The sequence below is a fragment of the Scheffersomyces spartinae genome (genome assembly GCF_019049425.1).
Source record: "Scheffersomyces spartinae strain ARV_011 chromosome Unknown scaffold_2, whole genome shotgun sequence".
Classification (NCBI taxonomy): Eukaryota; Fungi; Ascomycota; class Pichiomycetes; order Serinales; family Debaryomycetaceae; genus Lizanozyma; species Lizanozyma spartinae.
Genome location: NW_025065049.1, coordinates 168,356 through 191,848, shown reverse-complemented (window position 1 = coordinate 191,848; position 23,493 = coordinate 168,356). Strand labels below are relative to the sequence as shown.

At 40.1% G+C, this 23,493-nt stretch overlaps 8 protein-coding genes across 8 annotated transcripts; 2 read left to right on the top strand and 6 right to left on the bottom strand.

Moving 5' to 3' along the window:
* Window positions 1–29: 29 nt before the first annotated feature.
* On the bottom strand, window positions 30–1,181 carry CNS1 (HSP70/90 family co-chaperone; the record flags this gene model as incomplete). The annotated part of the gene is made up of 1 exon (XM_043192905.1): window positions 30–1,181. One exon carries the CDS (start codon window positions 1,179–1,181, stop codon window positions 30–32), a length of 1,152 nt encoding a protein of 383 aa, XP_043051293.1.
* A 193-nt stretch (window positions 1,182–1,374) lies between these two features.
* On the bottom strand, window positions 1,375–4,125 carry KQ657_002130 (uncharacterized protein; the record flags this gene model as incomplete). The annotated part of the gene is made up of 1 exon (XM_043192904.1): window positions 1,375–4,125. The coding sequence occupies one exon, from the start codon at window positions 4,123–4,125 to the stop codon at window positions 1,375–1,377; it is 2,751 nt and encodes a 916-aa protein (XP_043051292.1).
* A 621-nt stretch (window positions 4,126–4,746) lies between these two features.
* Window positions 4,747–7,131, bottom strand: KQ657_002129 (uncharacterized protein; the record flags this gene model as incomplete). The annotated part of the gene is made up of 1 exon (XM_043192903.1): window positions 4,747–7,131. The coding sequence occupies one exon, from the start codon at window positions 7,129–7,131 to the stop codon at window positions 4,747–4,749; it is 2,385 nt and encodes a 794-aa protein (XP_043051291.1).
* Window positions 7,132–8,429: 1,298 nt separating this feature from the next.
* On the top strand, window positions 8,430–10,397 carry CIS2 (gamma-glutamyltransferase; the record flags this gene model as incomplete). Its single annotated transcript, XM_043192902.1, has 1 exon — window positions 8,430–10,397. The coding sequence occupies one exon, from the start codon at window positions 8,430–8,432 to the stop codon at window positions 10,395–10,397; it is 1,968 nt and encodes a 655-aa protein (XP_043051290.1).
* A 1,425-nt stretch (window positions 10,398–11,822) lies between these two features.
* On the top strand, window positions 11,823–14,219 carry CTN1 (carnitine O-acetyltransferase; the record flags this gene model as incomplete). The annotated part of the gene is made up of 1 exon (XM_043192901.1): window positions 11,823–14,219. The coding sequence occupies one exon, from the start codon at window positions 11,823–11,825 to the stop codon at window positions 14,217–14,219; it is 2,397 nt and encodes a 798-aa protein (XP_043051289.1).
* A 246-nt stretch (window positions 14,220–14,465) lies between these two features.
* Window positions 14,466–18,257, bottom strand: MSB1 (Msb1p; the record flags this gene model as incomplete). The annotated part of the gene is made up of 1 exon (XM_043192900.1): window positions 14,466–18,257. The coding sequence occupies one exon, from the start codon at window positions 18,255–18,257 to the stop codon at window positions 14,466–14,468; it is 3,792 nt and encodes a 1,263-aa protein (XP_043051288.1).
* A 1,022-nt stretch (window positions 18,258–19,279) lies between these two features.
* SKO1 (Sko1p) lies at window positions 19,280–21,155 on the bottom strand (the record flags this gene model as incomplete). The annotated part of the gene is made up of 2 exons (XM_043192899.1): window positions 19,280–21,046; window positions 21,144–21,155. 2 exons carry the CDS (start codon window positions 21,153–21,155, stop codon window positions 19,280–19,282), a joined length of 1,779 nt encoding a protein of 592 aa, XP_043051287.1.
* Window positions 21,156–21,416: 261 nt separating this feature from the next.
* Window positions 21,417–23,279, bottom strand: MNS1 (mannosyl-oligosaccharide 1,2-alpha-mannosidase; the record flags this gene model as incomplete). Its single annotated transcript, XM_043192898.1, is given in 2 exon segments — window positions 21,417–23,263; window positions 23,276–23,279. 2 exon segments carry the CDS (start codon window positions 23,277–23,279, stop codon window positions 21,417–21,419), a joined length of 1,851 nt encoding a protein of 616 aa, XP_043051286.1.
* Window positions 23,280–23,493: the final 214 nt, after the last annotated feature.

The following is a 23,493-nucleotide window of genomic DNA, read 5'->3' as shown; positions in this document are numbered from 1 at the left end:
TTATAACTTAATTGTATTATTTATGTATATTATGAGGATTGGAACAGTCTCTTTGAAAGAGCTATTTCCTTATTCCATTTGGAGATCCATAAAGGAGAGTCTTGCTTTGGAATCACATATAACCTTAACCCATTATCGAACAATGGAGCCTTGCTCTTTTCAGACATTAGGGCTTCATTAATGGCCAACTTCTTACCGACTTTAATCAACCCACCCGTGACTGTTTCCATGTAACATTCCAAGTTTTTGAGGTGCCATTCCTTGGGTCTATCCAGAAGAACCATGGTGAGAAGCTCGTTGGGAGTAACCAACTCACTGGTCTCAGCAACATAGTCAAACTCATCAGTAGAGGGATATAAGATCATTGCTGGGAAGATTAGTTGAGATTCATAATCCAATGGGTCTTCTAATCGAATGTGAGCATCTTCCAAGACTTGAGCTGGGCTTTTACTCTTTATGATCTGGTAGTGTCTTAGCTGAATAGCATTGTCCAATATTGATTTCCTTAAGGCCCTTTCCCTTTCTTGTGCTTCCTTCTGTAATTGTTTCTGCTGTATAACTTGCTCTCTTTCTATGATTTTGGCTAGAAGCTCTTTCATTGGCTGGTTATCATCTTCAACCAGAAGTCCATATTGTAAGATCTCCTTGGCTTCTGGTAGTCTTTCCACAGCAAAGAAGGCCTTACCCAGTCTATAACATGCCTTGACGTTCTTATCATCTGTCATCAACACCTTCTTACAGTCTTCTATACATCTTCTGTAGTTTCGTAACTCCAAGTTACAAGCTGCTCTGTTTAGTAAAAGTGCCTTGTTGATCTCTTCAACTTCACATGCAACATCTAGCCCTTTGGTGTAGTACTCAATCGCATTCTTATACTGTTTGGCCTTGAAACAGTCATTCCCTTGGTTCTTGAAATTGGTGGCGATCTCATCGGGTTCCCCGTCATATGCTAAACTTCTTAATGCTTCCAACTCAGCGTTCTCTCCTCCATCTCCGTCAGTTTCATCTAAACTCGTCATGAAAAATGGTAGTCTGTTCAATTCATCCATCACTTCGGCAGTGGACTTGTTGGCCAACTCCGACAATTGCGGGGGAAGAGTCGATTCCCCGGGTTTGGGTACATACTTCCGTCTTTCCCATTCCGATATCACCGCATCGGTAACTTGTTCTTCGTCGGTCATAGTTGTAATAAAGAAGCACAGTACTGAATCAACTTGCCTCATCTCATCTCTGGATAATATTAAGGTTCAAGTCACGTGATCAAAGGCTCGTGACATTTATATCACGAGCCACCCGCCTTTCTTAACACTCCATCTACATCTCATAAATATTCATGTACTTCGTCTATTATACTTTATTTTATGCTAATTGACTTCAGTTCTTCTGAAGCACTACGGGAACTCGAATGACTCCCTTTTCTCCGTTGGTAAATTTAACAATCAATTTTAAATAGTAAAGCCTTGCAATATTGCATGACTGGAAATCAGGCACTAATGTAAACTCACTTTGAGTTCCAGCTCCCGTAGCAGCAGTGGTCCCTTCAAGATTATGCATGTCAATTACCAAGTGGAGTTTCTTGGTATATTTATATTGTCGTTCCTTATTGTTGGTACTTTCAGCAAGTAATTCCGGTTTCCATGGGATTCCGGAAATGGAACCTTCCTTTCCGTCTAATGTTTCAACCTTAAGTTTATTCACTTTCAAATAATCATATTTGGTTACCATACTAGCAATGGAGAGCACGTCATCCGACATTTCTTTGTCAAGATCCATTGCCTCTCCCCCTAATTCCTTAAGTAACTTGTTTAAGTCGTTGGCATATTTCTGGAATGGTCTAATTGTCAAGTGATTGAAATCTTCACCGGTTTTATTGTTGAATACCAAATCTGGATAAATGACAACAGGGATCGGACTTTTAGATTTAACCGTCAACGAAACAAGTTCTGCAGAAATCTTTTTGATTTCAGGCAATGGAGTAGTGCTGGGAGTTTCGGTGAAAATAAACGTGAGATCCATTGGTATAGTAATCGTCGGATCTACCAAATTATTAGACAGACTTGCAAATTTCTGAAGTGGAAGGTAAGGAGCATTATAGAACCTTCTGGGGATTGAAATGGCTGTTAAGCCCATGATTTTAGAACTGAACATAGTCTTCTTTCTATAAGGAACGAAAACTTCATATAAGGTGTCCCTTGATGGTTGTGAGGACGATGATGTAGATGATGCTGAGGGACGTACTTTGCTCATATATGACTGTTGCATTTTATTCAACTCCACGGCACTGGCAGTTGGTCTCAAAGATGTTGGTCCAATTGACGAAGATCTCACCTGAGAATCATCTCGGGTTCTACTGGTATCTCTTGACAGGGATGCAGATGTAGATCTAATAGAAGATCTGCCTCGTGAAGTACCTCTTGACTCTCGAGTCATTCCTCTAGGCTCTCGAGTCATTCCTCTGGATTCTCGAGTGGATGATAGTAGATCATAACCCTGGTTGATCTTGTCTTTGACATTACGTACCAAATTATCAAAAATAAGCTTGGCTTCCTCATCAATCATGAATCTGTTGAGCTCAAAGATCTCATTGGTGATTGGAAGTACTCGAAAGTAACAGTAATCTTCATTGGCAACCACATATTCATCTGCATTGGGAGTTAAATGAGGTAAAGCATGACTCACCAATAAATGCTCATAGTCTGATGCCTTCCCAATGATTCGAGCACTAATACTATAACTAATGGAAGCATCAGGAAAGGCAAAGTCAAGAGCACCAGAAGCGTATTTCAGTCTTCTTTTAGAAACATTGTAGATGTCTGTAAAGGCAGATTTATCACCACTACCGCCACCTCCAACTGAATTCATTGAAGTAAATGTAAAACTGCTTACCAGCAGATTACTTGTCACTGGACTTAGCCCGTTAGAAGGTGATACTATTTCATTACTAGTCTTCCACTTATGTCTCAAAGAGTTGACAATTTCATTTCTAGAAACCCCCAATGTAGGAGGAATTTGAAGATGCTTCACAAGGCCATGGGTTTCACAAGTGACTTCCAAAAGCTTCTCTGGAAGTTTAAAGCTGAAAAACTTTTTATAGGTGATGTTAGGTTTAAATACTCTTCGTTCATTCAAATAAGTATAAGTTCCATCCACTGGATCAACTTGAACAGTGGCCACATAAGGGTTGACCTTTTCTGATTGAAACCTCACCAAATTAGCATCTGTCCAAGATGCATTGAAATCAAACATGGTTAGGAACTTAACTACTTTGGCAACTGGCTGAGCCAATATACTATTGCTTTCTTGATCAATAGTCATACACCCTTCTAAAACCACAGGGAACGCATCAAAGGGAACATCTTCAGAAGTAGTATTGGTAACAAGCACGTATCCAAAGACATTATCGTTCTGTTTTAATTCCAACTGTTGAGGATCAATAATCGTTGGCACCACCCCAACTTTCCCAACCTTTTCTGTAAGGACGATTTGAATCTTGAGTGATTTTGACAACTCTTTGTTGATAGAAGTCAATCTTTTTAACTTGTGAGCATTGGCAAGAATCGAGTCTTCCCACCTGGATGCTGTACTTTCATCGGCTGTATCGGCAGCAGATGCTTCTAAATACAGCAAGGGGGGCATGCCAAAAGGGTCCACTGGGGCTGTTGGTGTTGCAGAAGCAGAAGCAGTTGCTGAGGCTGAAGATGATGACGCAGGGTATAACTCACCTGTTGCTTGCGAGTTGATGGGAGACAACGACAACTCGTTCTCTTGCAGGTCAATGCTGCGGCTGTAATGATTGGCATTAGGCTTAGGAAGAAAGTCATATCCTGGAGGATCGGTTCTTAAATCTTCAGTTGTTGGTGTTAAGTTCTTGGAAATGGTACTTTGGTACATTTGATAGGATGGAAGAATATTTGCAAGTTCATCAAGCTCTTCAGCTGCCGTTGGACGAGTTGTTGTTGTTGGTGGTGTTGGTGTTGGTGATTCTAAATCATCATTTGACGATTTGGCTGAGAACAGTTCACTTTGAATTGGGATTCTACTTGAGCTTCGTCTTCCTGAAGAAGTAGGAGGTCTAAGTAGTTGCTGGAGTTTCCACCCCAAGTCCCGAGCATCATCTTCCCGCATTGAAAAGTATATAGGTTAGACGTATAGAGGAGAAGTGGTGGTGTATCATTTGGTAAGGAGGACTATTAAGGCTTGGTGGTTGGCGGAAACCAAAGATCTCCGAAGGGAAAAGATCGGACACGGGGATCGAACTGGGGTAGAGAGGAAAAAGCCGCTGTGTTTCAGTGAATTCAGGATTGATAGGGGTTGAACAATTCTAAGCCTCATTCATTCTTCCTGCTAATAAAAGGGTACGTGTAAGATAAAGTTAATAAGGATGAAAAGATACGAATAATATATGGGGTGATAAATAAATATGAATTGATTTAAATTGCCGCAGTTATAGGGTCGGACCCAAACCCATTTCTTAATGGGTGAATGATTCGTACACTTTATGATTTGACAGCTTACGTTGAACATATTTTGCATCCAAATAAGCCCCTTTCAAATTGCCGTGTCATTACATTAGTTAAAGCCGAACTGGTGTCAAGTCATGTGGCAGTGCGTGTCGTATGTGTTGTCGTATGTATTGTCGTATGAATTGTCGTACGTATTGTCGTATGTGCTGTCGTATGTATTGTCGTATGTATGTAACAGTGACTATGCACTTTGACTGCAGCACATATGCAGTGTTTGTGATTTCTAGTTCTCAATTGACACAGGAACATGAACCACAAGAGAATCGGAATTAGAAAGCTTCAACTTCACTCGCAAATAATAAAGTCGAGCACAATGACACGTTTGGAACGTTGGAACCAAAGTGAAGTTCTCAAAACTGGAATTTGGCACTGGAGTCGATGATTTCACTTGGGAGTTCTGGATATCCAAATCTAATTCAAACTTCTTGCTGTGCAAAGAGTATTCAGGGTTCACTGTGTCTTCAACATGTTCCCAGGGAATGGCAGTCATGGTTGAATGGTGGCCCTCGGACTTGTTGGAAGTGGACGTAACCGTTATGCTATTGATGGCAAGATTAATGTACTTGGTAACAAGTGTAGCCATACACCGTAGATTTCTATAAAGCTGGACCTCCAAATGGAAAGATTCTCCAAGTTTCTTAATGAGGTCATTAACCTCTCTGAAATATTGTTTCATGGGTTCCACCACTATGGAACTGAAGTTAGCGGGGTCTTTCCGTCTCAGATGATGCATGATCTCTTGCTCTTTGAAAAGCATATCATATGTAAGCTCAACAGGGATGGAATATTTCTCCAGACGAGCACTGAAAACCACCAACTCACAACTGATCCCCTTTATCTCCGGGAAATCCTTTGGCTTGATCCCACTGGCTGCTTCGGAGACAAAGGTAAGCTCAAACGGTACCGTCAACCGAGTTTGTCTTGATCTCCCATTGGAGAATTTGGCCGGGGGAGTATACAAGATCAGATGAATCTTCTTGGGGGTTGATAAGGTGACAACACCTAACGTCTTGGACCATCCAGTAAGAGATTTCTTCCGATATCCCAATAAACACGAATACATATCATTGGCATCTTCCATCTTCTTATTCCGTTGGTAACTGGTCCGTATGCTTGTATCGGCCACATCATACAACTGTCGTATCTTCTCACCATTATCTCTTGAGCTGATGGGGGTCAAATTGGATGATTCCACAGGTCTTAAAGATGGTGGCATACTCATGAGATCGTGACCAAATTCTATCTTCTCTTTGATTTGATTAACAAATGCACGGTAAAATACATCTGCTTCCAGTTCCGATCGATACTTGTTCTCTAACGTTTCAGGATTCAGTTTGGGTATCACTCGTATGGGTTGTAAATAGTCTTTAAGCACAATGTATCTATCCAGTCCCTCTGGAGTTTCAAACCGATACTCCGAAGCTCTTCCAATGATCCGAGCTGCAATGCTATAAGTTATCAGAGCATCAAGAAAGGCAAAGTCTCTAACCTGTTGCTCTCTTGTGGCCAACAACTCAGAGGGGGTCATTGTATGTTTAGGGACACCAAAAGTAGGATATATTTCTGTATGACTAGGGAAATTATTGGGTTCACAAATATCATCAAGTAATTTATTTGGGAGTCTAAATGTAAAGAACCGTTTATAAGTAGTATTAGGTTGTAGCATCCGTTGGACATCAATGGCAAGTAATGACCCATCATAAGGATCTGTTTCACCATAACACCAATCATACATATCTCCATTATCAGTAGCTAATCGGTCAATGTTAGAATATGACCACGAAGCATAAAGATCCACCATGGTTAAAAACCGATAATATACTGTTTGCTTTTGAGGATTAATAAACCCATTCTTGTTGGATAACGTCACGGCAGACCCCTCAAACAGTACATAAACCATATCAAAAGATATTGGCTTGTTGGTAGTGTTTCTCATGGTTACATATCCATGAATATAATCACCTTGTTTGAACTCTATCTCCGAAGCATCATAGAGTTCGGGCTTCTTACCCTTTTCACAAACATCTTTAGTAACTTTAATGTCTATTTCAACATGTTGACTGATTTCATTGTCACTTCTAGTAAGATTAACTAGTTTTTGAACATTAGCCAATAATGTTTCTTCATAGATGGTAGTAGTATTATTATCATTTGTTTCATTGTCAACATCTCCATCCATTCCTTGAGCTTGAGATATCAAGGTAAGATTTTGACCCTCGGGAAACACTCCAAAGTCTTCTTGAGACACCATTGCACTGAGCAAGTTGGGTTGATCGTATTCATTATTGGGAGATACAGTACCACTGTTATACACACTAGTTGGGACTGACGAAATAGGTGTTAATTCATACACTGGAGGGTCCACCTTGAAATTCTCTTCATGAGGTAGCACTGGTTTAGATATGGTACTCTGATACATTTGGTATGAAGGAAGAATATTATTCAAAAGTTGCTCAGCACTTTTATGAGGATGTTGTTCTATCACTCGATTCTTAGAAGAGGATGACGAAGGTTCTGGATCAGAATCGTTATTCTTTTCTTCATAGTTAAGTAGCTGCAACTTCTCGAGATCGTTCGTTACTTTTCGCAATAGACCATCGTCACCCATTTTGATGTGCCTTCGCGTGGAAGCTCTTTTGCCTGTTCCCAACTTCCAATAGACGCTAATCCTATTTTCAAGCTATTGATAACTGAAATAGGCAGAGAATGTCGGTTAATGGCTTGCAGCCTTTACCGATGAGCCTGGGGTAGAAGCATAACTGTGTTTGAGCCAAAGTGCACGACCGTGGTCGTGTATAATTATTATGGTGTATTGTTACTTGTTGTGCGGATTCATGATGTATGTTGATGTACCGTAGGACAGTAGAAAAAGGTTAAAGGCAGTATATGGGACAAAAAAATGAATACAGTAGCTTAGATTGCTGCATAAAACTTTCGCTATCCTTCGTTTAGACCACTTATGCTGATCACCTCGTAGTGTAAAGTTTAAGTACATACAAAGTTCAAAAAGCTAACTTGAATTGGAGGGACTACCTTAAATTCTAGTACGAGGGTTAGGTTCTCTAAGTGTGAAGGATCTAGACGCAGTTGGAGTCACAAGATTACTGCTATGTTTCTACAGACCAACTTATGTAACCAGTGGAATCCATTTTGTAGATGGACATGGCTTCAGTCATTGCGTACACAAGTATTGTATTGTTCGGTTAAGTGACTGCAAGCTGAAGGAATAGCCTTATAAATCTCAAGTAGCAGAAGACTCCATAACTTTGCCATTACTAATTGCTTAACACGAGGCACACCTTAACTCCGCCTCACGATGATTGAGTTTCAGCGGAAGGAACACCTGCTAAATACATGGAGCATTGTAACTTAGAAGAAGGACTCTAAAGAGACACTACCCTGTCACAACAGTAGTGAAGTTAGGTGTATTACGTTGTATTTACAAAGTGATGACGTGTGTGGGGTACACTTGAAAGATGTCATAAGAAAAAAGAAGTCGTGATACCTAATAATACCAAATAAATATAACATTGTAATAACGATTCATATTCTTTCACTAATAGTAAACTAGCAAATCTGTGTTCTGGCGTTATTCCACAGTTACTATACTAGTTTCAAGCATATCAGTTTTATATTTGCTATCTTCTAAATCCGTCGTGTGAGGCTTCCCTCAAACCCACCTTATCTCCGCCGGCGGTACCACAATCGAGATAACAATTGCCCATCATATTTTGACGTTTTGGAACCATAGCTTGACCATATTCCTTTAACTTTGCTACTAGTAAATCGACAGAAGACTATATAGTATTTTCGACGTCCTAGAACCCACCTGCTTCTATCAATATAAAGCACATTCTACTTTAGCTTTATCATTAAGGCCTTGTTTACGTTTTGCAGTTACCCACAATGCCCGTTCTTCAGGAGAAGGCCCGGAATTTAATAACTTGGAGAAAGAAGTTGCTCGTTTCATCCCATGATATGATATTGTTAGTAGTTGGGTTTTTGGTTGTGTATCATCTATTCAGCTACAGAGCTCTATTACATCAATCCACATCAACAACGGCCCCCAAGTGTACTCCACATACTCGACTTAACGAAGCCGTGGTGTTGGCAGACGATCCCTTGCTCGCTCGGAACAATTATCCTACAGTTAATCCAAGTTTTGAACATCAAATCAATGGGTCCCAGGCTATGGTAGCCTCAGATGTTCCTCTCTGTCTGACTTTAGGTAAGCGCATCTTAATAGATGGTGGTAATGCAGCAGATGCCGCCATAACTGTGGCTTTATGTATTGGAGTAGTCAATTCGCATTCAAGTGGTATAGGTGGAGGTGGATATATTATATCTAAATTGGGAGACAAATACGTCTCCATTAATGCTAGGGAATCTGCACCTCAAGCTGCTCATAAATCAATGTATGATTCCAATTATTTATTATCGAAAGTTGGAGGGTTGGCCGTGGCTGTTCCTGGTGAGTTAAAAGGTCTTTCCACATTGTATGAAACTCATGGGAGTAAGAATTTAAGTTGGGCTCGTTTAATCGAGCCTGTTATAGAATTATGTGAACGAGGATTTCAAGTTACTCCTGTTTTACATGATGCTTTGGTTGCCCAGCTGACTCTTATCTTTCCTAGAGCTCCACAATTGCTGTATGATTGGGATTTTATTTTCAAACATAATGGTGATTTGGTTGAAGTAGGTGATTGGGTCAGACGTCCACTTTTGGCAAATACGTTACGGTTGATTGCCAATAATGGCAGTAGTGATGTGTTTTATGATCCAGAGGGTCCTATAGCACCGCATTTAGTACGTCAAATCAAAAAATTAGGTGGGGTTATGGAGGCTGAAGATTTTGCAGCTTATAAAGTTGAAGTAGAAGAACCAATAAAGAAGGAATATCTGTTTAGAGATGGAAAGAAATATACTGTTTATTCTTCCAATGGTAACTCTGGTGGGTTAGTTCTTCATGGTGGATTAAACTTATTTGAAAAGTTATATAAAGGAGATGACCCCTTGGATTTACATTCACATAAAATAGTGGAACTGATGAAATGGATGGCCAGTATTAGATCTCATTTAGGTGATTTCCTGATGAATTCTACTGCCCGTGCAATGAAACAACAATTGATCGATAAATATACAAGCAACCAATGGGCTTATGATGTTATCGAACTGGGAGATTATAAAAACAATCAGACTTTCCCCTGGAAACATTATAAACCTGCTTATGAAGTTGTTGAAGACAAAGGTACCTCTCATTTCACAGTTGTTGATTCTAATGGTAATGCAGTTGGTATGACAACTACGGTCAACTTATATTTTGGATCTAGTGTGTATGATCCAGTTACAGGAATTATTTTGAATGATGAAATGGACGATTTTCTGGTTCCTGGCGAACCTAATGCCTTTAACTTGACTCCCTCAATTTATAATTTCATTAGTCCTGGGAAAAGGCCTTTGAGTTCCACATCACCTACTATAATTGTTGATGATGAAACAAATCACGTCAAGATGCTTATTGGAGCAGCAGGTGGATCTCGGATTACCACGGCTGTATTTCAAGCTATAGTTCGGGTATTATATGATGATAAATCATTACTACAAGCAATCAGCTACCCCAGATTTCACCATCAATTGATACCTGAATTATTTATGGTTGAAAATTTTACTGTTTGGAGAGAAGAGTTGGTGCAGACTTTAGGAACGTGTATTGGAAGTTCACAAGTTATAGATTCTTTGGGTGCAAAGGGTCATGAGTTTTATCAGAGTGGATCTGTTACAGCTATGAACGGGATTTTTTGGGAAGAGGATAAACAAGTTTACCACGGAGTCAGCGATTTCTGGCGGAAAATGGGTCGGGCGGACGGCTTTTGAATGTAGAAAGGTACAGTAGATTTTGATTATAGTAAATGTTAGACAGTTTTTAAGGATAAGAGGAAATGGGAGTGGCCGAGTCAATGAGTGCAGAGAGTTCACATTGTTGGTCAGATTCGAACAAGGGACGATACCACAGTAGTTGAACTAGTTTCTGTCCATGCCAGTATACAGTATACACTCTTGAATATACTGGGGGCTGAATCGACCCAGCTAATGCGGATCAGAAACAGAATCATTTGCATACGCAAACGTTTATATGAAAACAGTTGGTATGTGCGACTGCACACAACTAACACCGAGTGCGAACAGGCAGAGTCAAATTGGGAGCCAAATCTCTCGGGAGTGGGATCCGAGAGAGATAGCAAGACTTACAATGTGGTAGAGAGATAAGACTACTATTATGGTTGAATGGAGCTTATATCCGGAATGGCACGCCAAAAAAAATTGAAACCACTGTTAAGGACGATATCTGCTATATATATATGAAGGAATATTATGTCTACACATATGCATTAAGAAATTGTGGGGTGCAATGGTCATTACCAAGAACCATTGGAAGTGGAACGTGGGGCTAAAAATGAACTACATTCGTTCGGGGTTAGTGTGGGTCATATGGAAACTCCGAGAGGGATATCTTTTATTATGAACTCCGAAATACTGTCCCGCACGAAAGGTAGGTACAAAACAAGCTTCCGGAGAATGGACCAATCATAGCGTAGCAATGTGGACCTCTATTGTGTTTAGCAAGGACATCAGACAATGTGGCGCAAAACCAAAATCCGGGGTAAGGGGTTTGTGTATTGAGCAGTGGGGCAATAACGTGGTAGTAATTCTACTAACTGTGCTGAAGCAAACAGCAATAATTCTTGTTATTGTACGTAATGAAGCCTAAACTACCCACCAGTGTACGATATATGCAAAGGACTCGAAGCTAGCGAGATAATGGTATTAGTACTAACAGCGTTTATACTATTACGACGCTAATACTAACAATACAAATGCTGTATAAGGTTCCTACCCAGAGCGTTAGGAGTCACTCCCACATCCCACTTGGATAAGCAATTTCCGGATCAGTGGGTTTCCGACCACCTTATAGACATAGAACCTCTATAGACATTTTTTGTGGGGCAGATTTGGTATTGTACCATTCAATTCCTATTGTCCGAAAAATTACCTTTGAGCCGCAGAACCTGAAATTTACTATAGCGTTCTCAGATTTACCGTGTATCACTAATTTGCAACCCCCAACTATAAAAAGCATATTGAATCCCTTAAAGTCATCGGACGAAGTTGCAGACTAGATTTTCTAAACTTATCCTCCAACAAGTCAACTTATTTACTTATTTATTGTTTATTTATTACCTATTGAGTTGCTTATTTATTTATTTATTCATTTGTTTTCTCCTCCTTTCTTCCTTCCTTATGCCCTCCACTTACGAATTACAAAGTCAATTGAAAAAACTACCAATTCCCGATCTTCGGGAGACTTGTGAGAATTATCTTAAAGTCTTGAAACCACTTCAAACGGAAATGGAACACCTGAAGACCGTGGAAGCAGTGACGAAGTTTCTAAGTGATGGTCAAGGGTATTATCTTGATCAAGAACTTCGTAAATATGCTCAGAATAGAAACTCATACATTGAACAATTTTGGTATGACGCCTATTTAACTTATGATTCTCCTGTGGTGTTGAATTTGAACCCCTTTTTCCTTTTAGAAGATGACCCATTCCACAATGAATCCATGTCTGTGAACCCTCAAATCAAGAGAGCTTCCCTGTTGGTGATGTCTTCATTGAAGTTTATTCAAGCCTTGAAGAACGAAACTTTGGCTCCAGATATGCAACGGAATGGTACACCTTTGTGTATGTTCCAATATCAAAAGTTATTTGGTGCTTCAAGAATTCCAACGGATGATGGTTGTATTATGCAAAGCGATCCCAATTCCAACCATATCGTTGTGTTATCAAAATCACAATTCTATTGGTTTGATGTATTGGACTCTCAAAATGAAATCATTTTGACAGAACCAGAATTAATGGTTAATTTGACGTCAATTATTCTGGATTCTCTCAAGACTCCTCATCATCAAGTGGCTAAATCTTCATTTGGGGTTTTAACCACTGAAAACAGACGGATTTGGTCCAAAATAAGAAACTCTTCGACTATTCAGAATAATGCAAATAATAGCGAAGTATTGCTGCTTATAGATTCTTCGTTGTTTGTGCTTTGTTTGGACGATATTAAGTTAACAAACTTATCTGATTTGGCCAAAAATATGCTTTGTGGATTATCCATATTGGATAAAGGTATTCAAGTTGGTACTTGTACAAACAGATGGTATGATAAATTACAAATCATTGTGACCCAAAATGGTAAGGCTGGGATTAATTTTGAACATACAGGTGTTGATGGTCATACTGTGCTTAGATTTGTTTCTGACATTTATACGGATTCTATTTTATCATTTGCCCAACTGATTAATTCAAATGCTCCATCATTATGGAAGAAGGCAAATGAAGGAAGTAACAATGGCAGCAGATCTGGTTCAAACTCTTCTTATATTGATGAGAACTTGGTTACGATTCCAAGAAAGTTGGAATGGGATTTGACTCCAGATTTATCACTTGCTTTACGTTTTGGTGAAACCAGATTGTCTGATTTAATTAACCAGAATGAATTTAGACATTTGGAATTCAAAAACTATGGTTCTTCAACCATAAAAAAGATGAAATTCTCCCCAGATGCCTTCGTTCAAATGGCATTCCAAGCAAGTTATTATGCGTTGTATGGTAAGGTTGAATGTACTTATGAACCAGCTATGACCAAACAATTCTTCCATGGTCGTACTGAGGCCATTAGAACAGTTTCACAAGACTCCAACTTGTTCGTTAGAAAGTTCTTTGATGCTAGTGTTCCTAATAAGGACAAGTTGGCATATTTGGACAATGCTTGTAAGGCACACACTGAACAAACTAAACGAAGTTTACAAGGTAAGGGTGTTGATCGTCATTTGTATGCCTTGTTTTGTATTTGGAAACGTTATGTTGATCAAACTTTAGAGGGAGAAGATCATGTTGCCCCACAACCTCATCCTACCCATAAACTTGACAGTAAGGATGGAAGTGACGATGATGAGCATGAAGAAGAAGAAGAACATGTTGTGCAATCATTCCACGGGTTGGACTTGCACACTGGACCTAACGGTGCTTCCCAGAAGAAGACGACTGAAGAAGATTCAAAGACTAGTTCAAGTGAAGTTACTATTGGTAATGATGCTACTACTACCAAGACTCAAGATGATAACAGTAACCAATCGTTCATCACTTTACCTGAAATCTTTGCTGACGGTGGTTGGGATAAGTTGAACACTACCATTATCTCCACTTCCAATTGCGGTAACCCATCACTTCGTCTATTCGGGTTTGGACCAGTTTCTGCTAATGGGTTTGGGATTGGTTATATCATTAAAGATGATCTGATTCTGATTTGTGTATCTTCTAAGCACAGACAAACCCAAAGATTCCTCACTACATTGGAGTCTTATATGAATGAGATTTACCGGATTTGGAAGGATGTTAATGCTTCACCAAAAACTCAATCAACTACTGTTGCTCCTATTGATATTCAAACGTCCATTGCGCAGCCAATTCCAAAGAGTGATTTGTCCACTTTACTCGGTGGATACGGGTACTTTGATATGGGAGAAAACGATATCAAATCCAGAGGTCCATCACCAGAACCTCCGTTCTTACATAAAAGTCAATCTGGGTTCAGTCTCAGGGAAATCGGTAAGAAGTTACGGTTATCAGAATATTGAATTATTATTTATTATTATTTATTATTATTTATTATTATTTATTATTATTTATTATTATTTATTATTATTTATTATTATTTATTATTATTTATTATTATTTATTATTATTTATTATTATTTATTATTATTTATTATTATTTATTATTATTTATTATTATTTATTATTATTTATTATACAAGTACTATGGTTCTACTGTGACATTCTTGCTTTTAGCGGAGTAACTGGTCATCTATTCATATACATGGCTAAATACCAAAGTCCTTCTGGAACGCATTCCGTAATCCAGCCCGGTTAATGGGATTGTTCTTATTGTGTCTACCAGCATTAGGGATACCACTCATAGATACGTCGCTTGCACGTGCCTTTTCTGGTTTCTCTTCTTTTGCAGCCATAGGTGCCACAGGTGCTTGAGAAGGGTACCCATAGGGTGGATACCCGTACGGATATGGATACGGATATTGTTGAGGTATAGGTGGGTATCCATAGGGTTGTCCTGGTTGGGGTGGGGGGTATCCTGCTGGAGGAGGTGGGTATCCTGCTGGAGGAGGTGGATAGTAGTAGTAAGGAGGATATCCAGGGGCAGGGGCACCAGGAGCAGGAGCAGCACCGTTTGATGGTGGCATGTGGCCTGAGGGTTGTTGATGTTGTTGATGTTGTTGATGTTGGTATGGGTTCTGGGGGATAGTTGGTGTGGAACGTTTTGACGATGGTCCAGAAGTATCAGATGCTTGGGATATACGTTGATGAGATCCACGAGCACTGGATCCAGCAGATGGTACAGGTTGGCCAGATTTCCGATGTAAGGGGTTCGATCCTGGCTGCTGATGTTGTTGATGTTGAGTTTGGGGGTATTGTTGTTGAGGTGGGTACCCAGTATATGGAGGATGTTGTGGATATCCATAGTTGGCAGGTGGTGGTGGGTATCCGGGATATCCTGGAGCTTGGGCCGGTGCAGACGGGACACCTGTTTGGCCAGGGTACATTGGGCTCGGATTTGGGTTTGCATGACGAGATGTGGAGATATCGGATGGTCTTGTAGGTGATGTATTTGTAGAGTCAGTTGGTGTTACAACTGGTTGTTGTTCTGTTTGTTTATGGCGTTGCTGTTTTTGATGTGATGCGTGATGTGATGGTGGAATTTGGTATCCTCCGTTAATATTAGCATATTGTGGAGAGTATTGCTTTGAATGATAAGCATTAGCCTTGGAGTCCGGGATCTCCGTGGGGCTCTTTTGAGCACTAGCAGGAATGGTGGACAGGCTAGACGGTGAAGCGTTACGAAGGGACAAATTATTGCTACTTCTTGAATCTGAGACGGAATCTCTTGGGGTAGATGGTAACTCACGATCACGAGAATATTGTGGTGGGATACCATTTCTTCCATCATTGATATTTGTCGTCTCTGGAGCTGATGGAAGCTTTTCAACACTGCTGTTACCGGTACCTATGTTACTGTGTTGACCCGAATGAGGGGGCATCATCACGGGCGAATTAGTATCACTTGGAACATGCAGTTGGAAGTCATCAGTAGTAAACCGTTTCATCTCCTGGAGGGTTGGGGAAGTTGAGTCAGGGAGTAATGAGGAAGAAGTACAGCCCTTTCCTGGCTTCTTTTCGACACTAATTACTGGACTAGATGGGAAGAATGAAGCATGTGGGGCCACGGGAGGACTCATATGACTTGCGCTTCCTTCGAAAGATATTGTAAGTGGTGGTGGAGGTCCTGGAGGAAGATTTGACATATCAAAGCCATGCTGAAAGCTAGAGCTCTTTGTTTTCTTTTTAGAGGAGTTAACTTTATGTGATGATGATTCCATAGCCTCCTGTAATACCTTCATGCCGCTTTCGGGTGAAAACTGGTCGTCCACAGTGGGCGAAGGTATTTTTGAAGCTGGTTGCCTTTGAGGTTGGGGTTGAACTTGAGCTTTGGCATCCAATAATGTCTTATTCTCTTTATTCATTTCGGTATCGTCAATATCAGAGAGACTGCTAGTTGAATCGATCTTTTGATTAAGACCCATGACATGATAATTTTCAGTTGGTCGTTCTCCATCTGGGGGTAACTTTCTGGCCACAAGTTTGTTGTACGGTACTTCATGTGAATCAAAAGGTTCCTGATAGTCTCGCACATTAGAAGACTGGGTCTTGGGGGGATCCAACAAGCTAGAGTATTGATATGGGCGAGCTTGATATCTATCTTTGGAAGGCGGGCTAGCTCCATTTGCTGTATGCCGTTCACCGGCTTTGTTATTATGCTCCATTTCACTTGATGATGGTAATGGTCCAATTATAGATAATGGGGGAGGTTTTCTTCTACCATGGCGTATGGCATTGGGTGACGTGCTTTTGGATTTGCTATAGGCTGAATCGGAAGTATCATCACTGAGATTCTCCAAATAGGCATTGTAATCTTTCAATTCAGATTGTGGTTTTGCTTGTGGTGAAGGTGTGCTATCAGAAACAACGGAATCAACATCCAGAGAGCTTTCAAAGCTTAAGTCTAATTTTGCATCTCCATCATTAAAATTGTATTGTGGTAAGAAGCCTGAGTCTTCAGGTAATGGAGGCATGCTTTTTTTCTTATATGATTTATCAGGTTGTGTTTTTGTTGCTGATGCTGAGGAGATCTTGATCCTTCTCCTTTCTTTTGATTTCTTTCCATCTTTTGTAATAGGAAGTGGAGGTCCAATTATTTCCAGAGTTGGAGAACCCACTTTCTTGAACAATGAAAGGTATTCTTCAGTTGTCATTCGGGATTCAGTTACAATTAACCATTTTTGGAACCCTCGCAAGCCTGCTTCAACTACCAATGATCTCCCAAAGAGTTTCTTCATGGGATCGCTTTGATCCGAGGATAATGTTGATAACCAGGCCCATATGTAATAGTCTTGAAGGGTTACATTTTCTATTGTGATAGTTGAATAGTTTGGAATATCAGGATCAGGCTTGGAAAAGTGTCGAGACCAACCAGGAACCAATTCGAATTGTGAATCAACCGGTTCTTGAGTAATTCTGTTGAGGATTCTTCGTGATTCTTCTGTCAAGGAGTTGACTATTTCTTCTGTTGATTCTTTCTGGAAAATATTCTTTAATATGGTGAAGTTCTCTATGGAAAGGAACTTATCTTTCTTTTCGAATGAGAGCGTTCGATTTACCTTGGATATCAACTCGTATGGGGTTTTAGAAACACGTGTGGAATGAACGCAGATACAAGGAATCGTTATCGAAGCCTTTAACGAGTCTGTGTTCAGTGTGGGTGGATATGAACAAGTTATGAGAAGAGATTGTAATGTTTTCGGAAGTCTAAGTGCTTCCTTCTCGGTATCCGGAAGCATGGCTCGAAGGAAAGATAATATGAGATGGAACAATGCATCCAGATAACCTTTCCATGCGTCTAAACCTTGTAAGAAGTTATTCTCGTTGATATGAGTTGCATCATAGAAGGCACCGTTCTTGTGATCCTTGACATTCAGATGGTTAAAAGCCCACAAACTGGACATTTTTGCAATTTTACGTCCACTCAAATAATTATACTGGGAATTGGAGGCGATACTGATTATCAAATCAAGGAAATCATAAACTATGGAAGCATGGGCCGGAGACAGTAAGCATTTAGGCATGATGGTAAGGAATGCTGATTTCGGATAGCCAGCTTCCTTTTCTCTCCGTTTAAATTCTAGATAGACATTCCACCCCATGATTTCATTATTGGGTAGCCTACTCCAAAAGTATTTGAGTGCTGCTATTAATGTGAACTCATCAGTCTCGGATATTTGACGTTTAAGTTGATCTTCGTGAGCTGCGGCATAGATTAACTCGCCACGAGGAAAGAGAAATTGAAGGAATTTGTTTAACTTTTCATCGCTTACACGAGACCGGAACGGAAGAAAGATGTGTGGAGTTTTTGTTCCTCTCAGTTTTAACTCGCCCGTTATCAAATGGAGGATAGTCCGGAGTTTCTTGCGGCTGAACTGGTCGTTAGAAATGGTTTTCCCATGGGACCTCTGGGGTAATAAAGGTAGTTCAACGGGAGGCATTATAAAGACATGAGAATAATTCTAAAGTCAAACGTGGAAATAAAAGCTAACAGTGGCAGTGATTTGAGAATAATAACGATAACAATATAATAGTGGGAAAAGGGAGATAGTTAATCCTAAATGATGTTCTAGAGCCTGTGGAAAAGAAGTCAAGTCGTTTGTAAAGAAAGATCAACACGAAAAACCTAAACCATGAGTTTGTACCGATCGGTGTTAATGGAATGGTAATTAGGTTACAATACTAAAGGTTTTACCCGTAAGTCGATGGGGTGTGCACAGGAATATACGGAACCATACACGAAACGGCCAATGTTTGTTTATGTTTGTTTCATCGCTTCCTCCACAGGAACGAAACTGGCACAGAAGCATCCTAAAACAAAAATTACACTGTACAAGGAATGCAGAATACGTGGCGAGGTACTTGAGTATCTGAGACTATACAATCTATTACCCCCAGATTTGCAACCCTATCGATTGAGGCGAGAAAATTTAGCCCCTATTAAGAGTTAGCAGTATGTACGTACTTGTTTGTTAACAGGTACGTAATTCTATTGTATTTCTGCAGATGGTAAAGTTATTAAGTGAAGTTTCTAGTTACCCTTCTGTCTGGATTGCATTATTATAGACAGCCTTATCAGAGACTTCTTCTTTGTGAATACTTTTTTGGTGTTTTAAGAGACATAACGGGGATCTTTGGCTCTACTTCTTTCACGTCATGCACCCCTGAAAGGTGCAGCGTGTTTGAAAATACTTTTAGTGATCGCCACATGATAAGACGAACTTTTTGCATATTCTGGGCATGTTATTGCGAAAGTTCCACGTATCGAAATTACAAGTTTCATAATGGAAGATGACGCAGTTTTACCTGATAATACACAAACTGCTAAGTCTATTGGGATGATGGTACATAAAATACAAAATGGCAAAAAGCAAGCAAAAGGAAAATGATTGGATTATTACTATTATAATTATTGGCATAGTGGATTTGTGCAATTACTCCTTTGACCTTTACTTTCTTTAGTTTACTGTATCGTGGTTGGTTCGGTAGCATATTGCTCGTTAGCCTTGTTCGCCCCAACACGGTTTTGGTCATTGACTTCGATCTTGACATCTGGAGGAGGTGGCATTCCCACAGAGGGAGCATATGCTGTAGATAAAGCCTTCATATCTGGTGCTGTTTCTGATCCATTGACCATAACTGGAACGCTGAGGGGCATCATAGCAGAGCTATTTAAGGTGGTAGGGACCGTACTGGGAATAGCACTTGGATCTGTATGGGTACGAGAGCTGATTTGAATGGCATCATTGAGTTGTTGGAAGAAATTATTCAATTGTTGAAATCCTCCAACTCTTTGTACTAACATGGGACAATCCTTATGGCCCACAAGTAAGTTCTTAGCCACCACCAAATTGTCTCGAAGTTGACCAATTTGTACAGACAACTCTCGATATCCGGAGGAATAAAACATCAATTCCTCCTCCATTTTTTGAATCAATTGTTTCTTTCGTTGACGACATTTAGAAGCAGCCACTCTATTTCGTTCCAAAAAGTTCTTACGCTTCTCTTCCTCTGTGACACCTGTTTTCTTACGCGTACTCTTTCCGGATTTGGCTTGGCCACTATCATCATCATCCTTGTCATCGTCATCATCATCTTCATCTCCAACCTCATTCTTCTGGTCACTTCCACTTTCTTCCTTCTCGGATTTCTCGGCCATAGCAGGTTCTGTTTTAGCCTTCTTGGAGTCTCTTTTGGAAGTGCCGGCTTTTCTTTTACTTCTAGAGGCTTTAGTCAGGCCCTGTTCTGAAACGAATGAGAGCTCTTCATCAACAAGACTATTATTATTGTTATTATTGGTATTGTGATTGTTGTTGTTGTCTTGTGATGGCTGCTGGGCTGGTTGGACTGTTGTAAATTGTCTGGCTGAACCTCCATGTAGTGAAGGTAATGGATTGTCGTTATTGTTAGTGGTGCTGATATTATTGACCTGTGACACACTATTATTATTGTTGTTGGTATTGTTGTTGGAATTGTTGTTGTTGTTGTTGTTATTGTTATTGTTATTGTTATTGTTGATGCTATTACTGTTATTGGTGGAGGTCACGTTACTTGAACCCGCCTGGGGTGGTGTAGGACCTGCTGTAGTACCAATTGTGTTTATCATACTTTGACTGTTACCCACGTTCCAGAGTGACGACAAGCCTGGGGTGATAGGACCGGTGATCATGGCACCCGGAGTTGATAAACCGGGGAATTGTGCTATAAAGGGGAACCCTGTGGCCGAGGGAGTTAACCCTGATCGTAGATTGGATTCATTAGGGGTCAAGCCTGTTTTCTTTAACGAGTTCAAAAACAGGTTATAAGTATTATTTGAACCAAACGATCCATTAAGAACCGTGGCTTGATTATTTTGATCAACAACTCCTCCATTGGCACCGCCTCCTCCTCCACCACCTACCGAATGAGACGTGGCATTGCCATTGGCATCAATGTTGTTGGTGGTAGCCGATAATAAACTGTTCCAGAGTCCAGGGGTTTCTGCTGTTTGTAAAGATGGCAGCGTAAGGCCCAAGGGAGGCAATCTTCTACCACCAGGAGTATATAAGGGAGGGGTTATACCCGTTGGTTTCCCGCCACCACCATTGGTATGGTTATTATTGACCAGAGAGATATTGGGAATATGGAGGTTGTGTTTGTTTGATCTCGAGGGACCCTTGATCCCGTTCCCTTGAGATGGTGCAAACGACTTCTCAAAGGGATTGGGTTCCAAGTCGAATGACGTTTTCAGCTACAACTGTTAGTGTCAAATAAGATTAACTGTATTATGATGCTCATGAAGCATGAAGCGTGTTCATGTTTTCTCCGCATTAAAAAAAAGTACATACATCACTTGACATGTTGGCTAAGGAATTGGAATCCGGCTAAAGTAAAAGACAGACGTAATGTTTATGCTCAAGTTTGGGGAAGAAGGTTTGGCTTTGGTTCATGTTGAAATTGATGATGTCAGAGTCGAAAATTTTTCTTTGTGGCATGTGCTTATCGTTTTGTGGTTACGTCATTCCACCTCGGAATTCATATACGGGGTATTGTCGGGGTGTTGTCGGGATGAACTACATGCCATCTCTTTTATACGATATACTCTTTGCCTATACGTATTACTAATCCTTTAAAATCTTGGGATATTGTTTGGCCAATTTTTCAACTTGCTTCTCAAGAGGTTCATTAACCTTTTGGGCTTCAGGCGGATGTTTCTTATCGACTTTAACTTCTGGTTTCTTTGTATCACTACCGTTTGATTCCTTTTCGTGCTTCTTTCTGGTCCATCCGGTCTTTAACGTATCCGTTAAATCAAACTTGGGGAACGCATGTGCTTCGGTGTTAAACACATATTTGTCCAATGGTAACTTATTGGTATCATCAAATAAAAGGTATAAATATTTCAAGGTCTCAGCAAACCAAAAGGATTCTGTGCTATCTTTCAACCCATTCTTACTTGTAACATCCAGTAAACAAGTGTAAGTGGCATCACCATTCTTATTTACATATCTGGTGTATTTCACAAAATTCCGAAAGATCTCATATCCCATCTTTCTATATTTAACATCCCCTGTTAATCTGTACAAGATAAATAAAGACTCCACGGTTTCTGGTCGTTGTAAATTATGTTTGTCGAGGGTTTTGATGTAAAAGTCATCTTTCGATTGTCCGTCAGTGTTGAAAACAACTATTTCTGGAGATAACCCGGTGGGTACAACATCATGGTACATTTTATAACAAGTATAAGTCAACTCTTGTCCTAAATTGAAGTCGTCTTCCAATTCTTCATTCCAAAAATCGCTCTTGCGTGCTTCCTCTAATGGCATCCCATTGGTGGCTCCAAGTGCAAGTAACCCCCCATAGAAACACACCAAATGATCCATTTTATTTGAAAACTGTCCATTTAATCCATTAGGTAGTTCCCCAATGAAGGTTAGCCCATTAGGAGTTGATTTCTTCACCAATCTCTTCTTCACTCCAGCCACAGATTCTCGATACATTTCCCAGTATGCCTTCTCTTGATTATTTGTTTGTAAATATTGCTTCAACAAATACTCATAGTAAGAATCCCCTCTGGAACCTAATCTGATATAATTTCCTTGGAACTTACCGTTATCTGGACGAACGTACACTGGAACCAACCCATCCACGGGGTTTTGAGCATCAAGAACAGCCATGGCTTTCTCCACGTGTTCCCAAAAGGTAGTTTCTCCGGTAAGTTTTGATAAATACTTGAATTCCAATTGAAGAGTAGAAACTTCGGCAGTTGAAGAAGCTCCATTATCCACATGATTCCTAAGACCTTCACCAGTTAGCAAATTCACTGAACTGTAAGCAAGTCCTGTAGGAGAATGGAAACCACCTAAAAGTCCATTACCCAATTGAACGGCTTTATCTAAATATAAATCATCATTGCTTAAACTAAATGCCGCCAAAAGTCCTCCCAACATTCTAATGGTAGTCTCAAACACATTGACTTCAATGTGAAACTTGTAATCCAATTCATCTTTAATCCAGGTCCTGGCCCTGGCCACTTCTTCTTTGGCATCCATAAGCATCAACGTATCGATAGAATCAACTATAATCCACCCCATAGGTTTCTTGCCCATGGTACGGCCCTTTTCTCCGATAGGATGGAATTCATCACTACCCCAGCCATACTTCTCGTAGTAGTGCCACGACTCAAGCATCACATCTTTGACTTCTGTCTGTGCCTTGGACCAGTCCTTGCCATCAAACTCTCCAGGACCCTTGAACTTGAACTGGGTGTCATTTCTTGTCGTGTACCAATAGAAGATGACATATAAGGCAATGGAACATACAAACCCTTTAAAGAGCATCTTGAGTAGTGTTGATCTGTGTGTATTGATATTACTCCGATGAGGACCGTTAGGCTTATCTTTGTATAGCGGCAACAGGCTGGAACCGGAATCTGTTTTCTTTGCTATCCATTTACGAACAGCTCCTACTTCAGAGGAACTCATAGTTTTATATGGTGATGGGAAAGAGATGGCTTTGGAACACCTGTTACGCAGGGACAGGTGTGCAATAAAGTCAATTATAATAAAGTTGGTAGCGCGGATTTGTTACGTGTAAATTTATATCACGTGATTTGGGGATTGCAAGTTGATTTGCATGCTTAAAGTCTAAGGTTGTATTGTAGTAGTATTTGTAGTGGTAGTTGTAGTTATTGTTGTT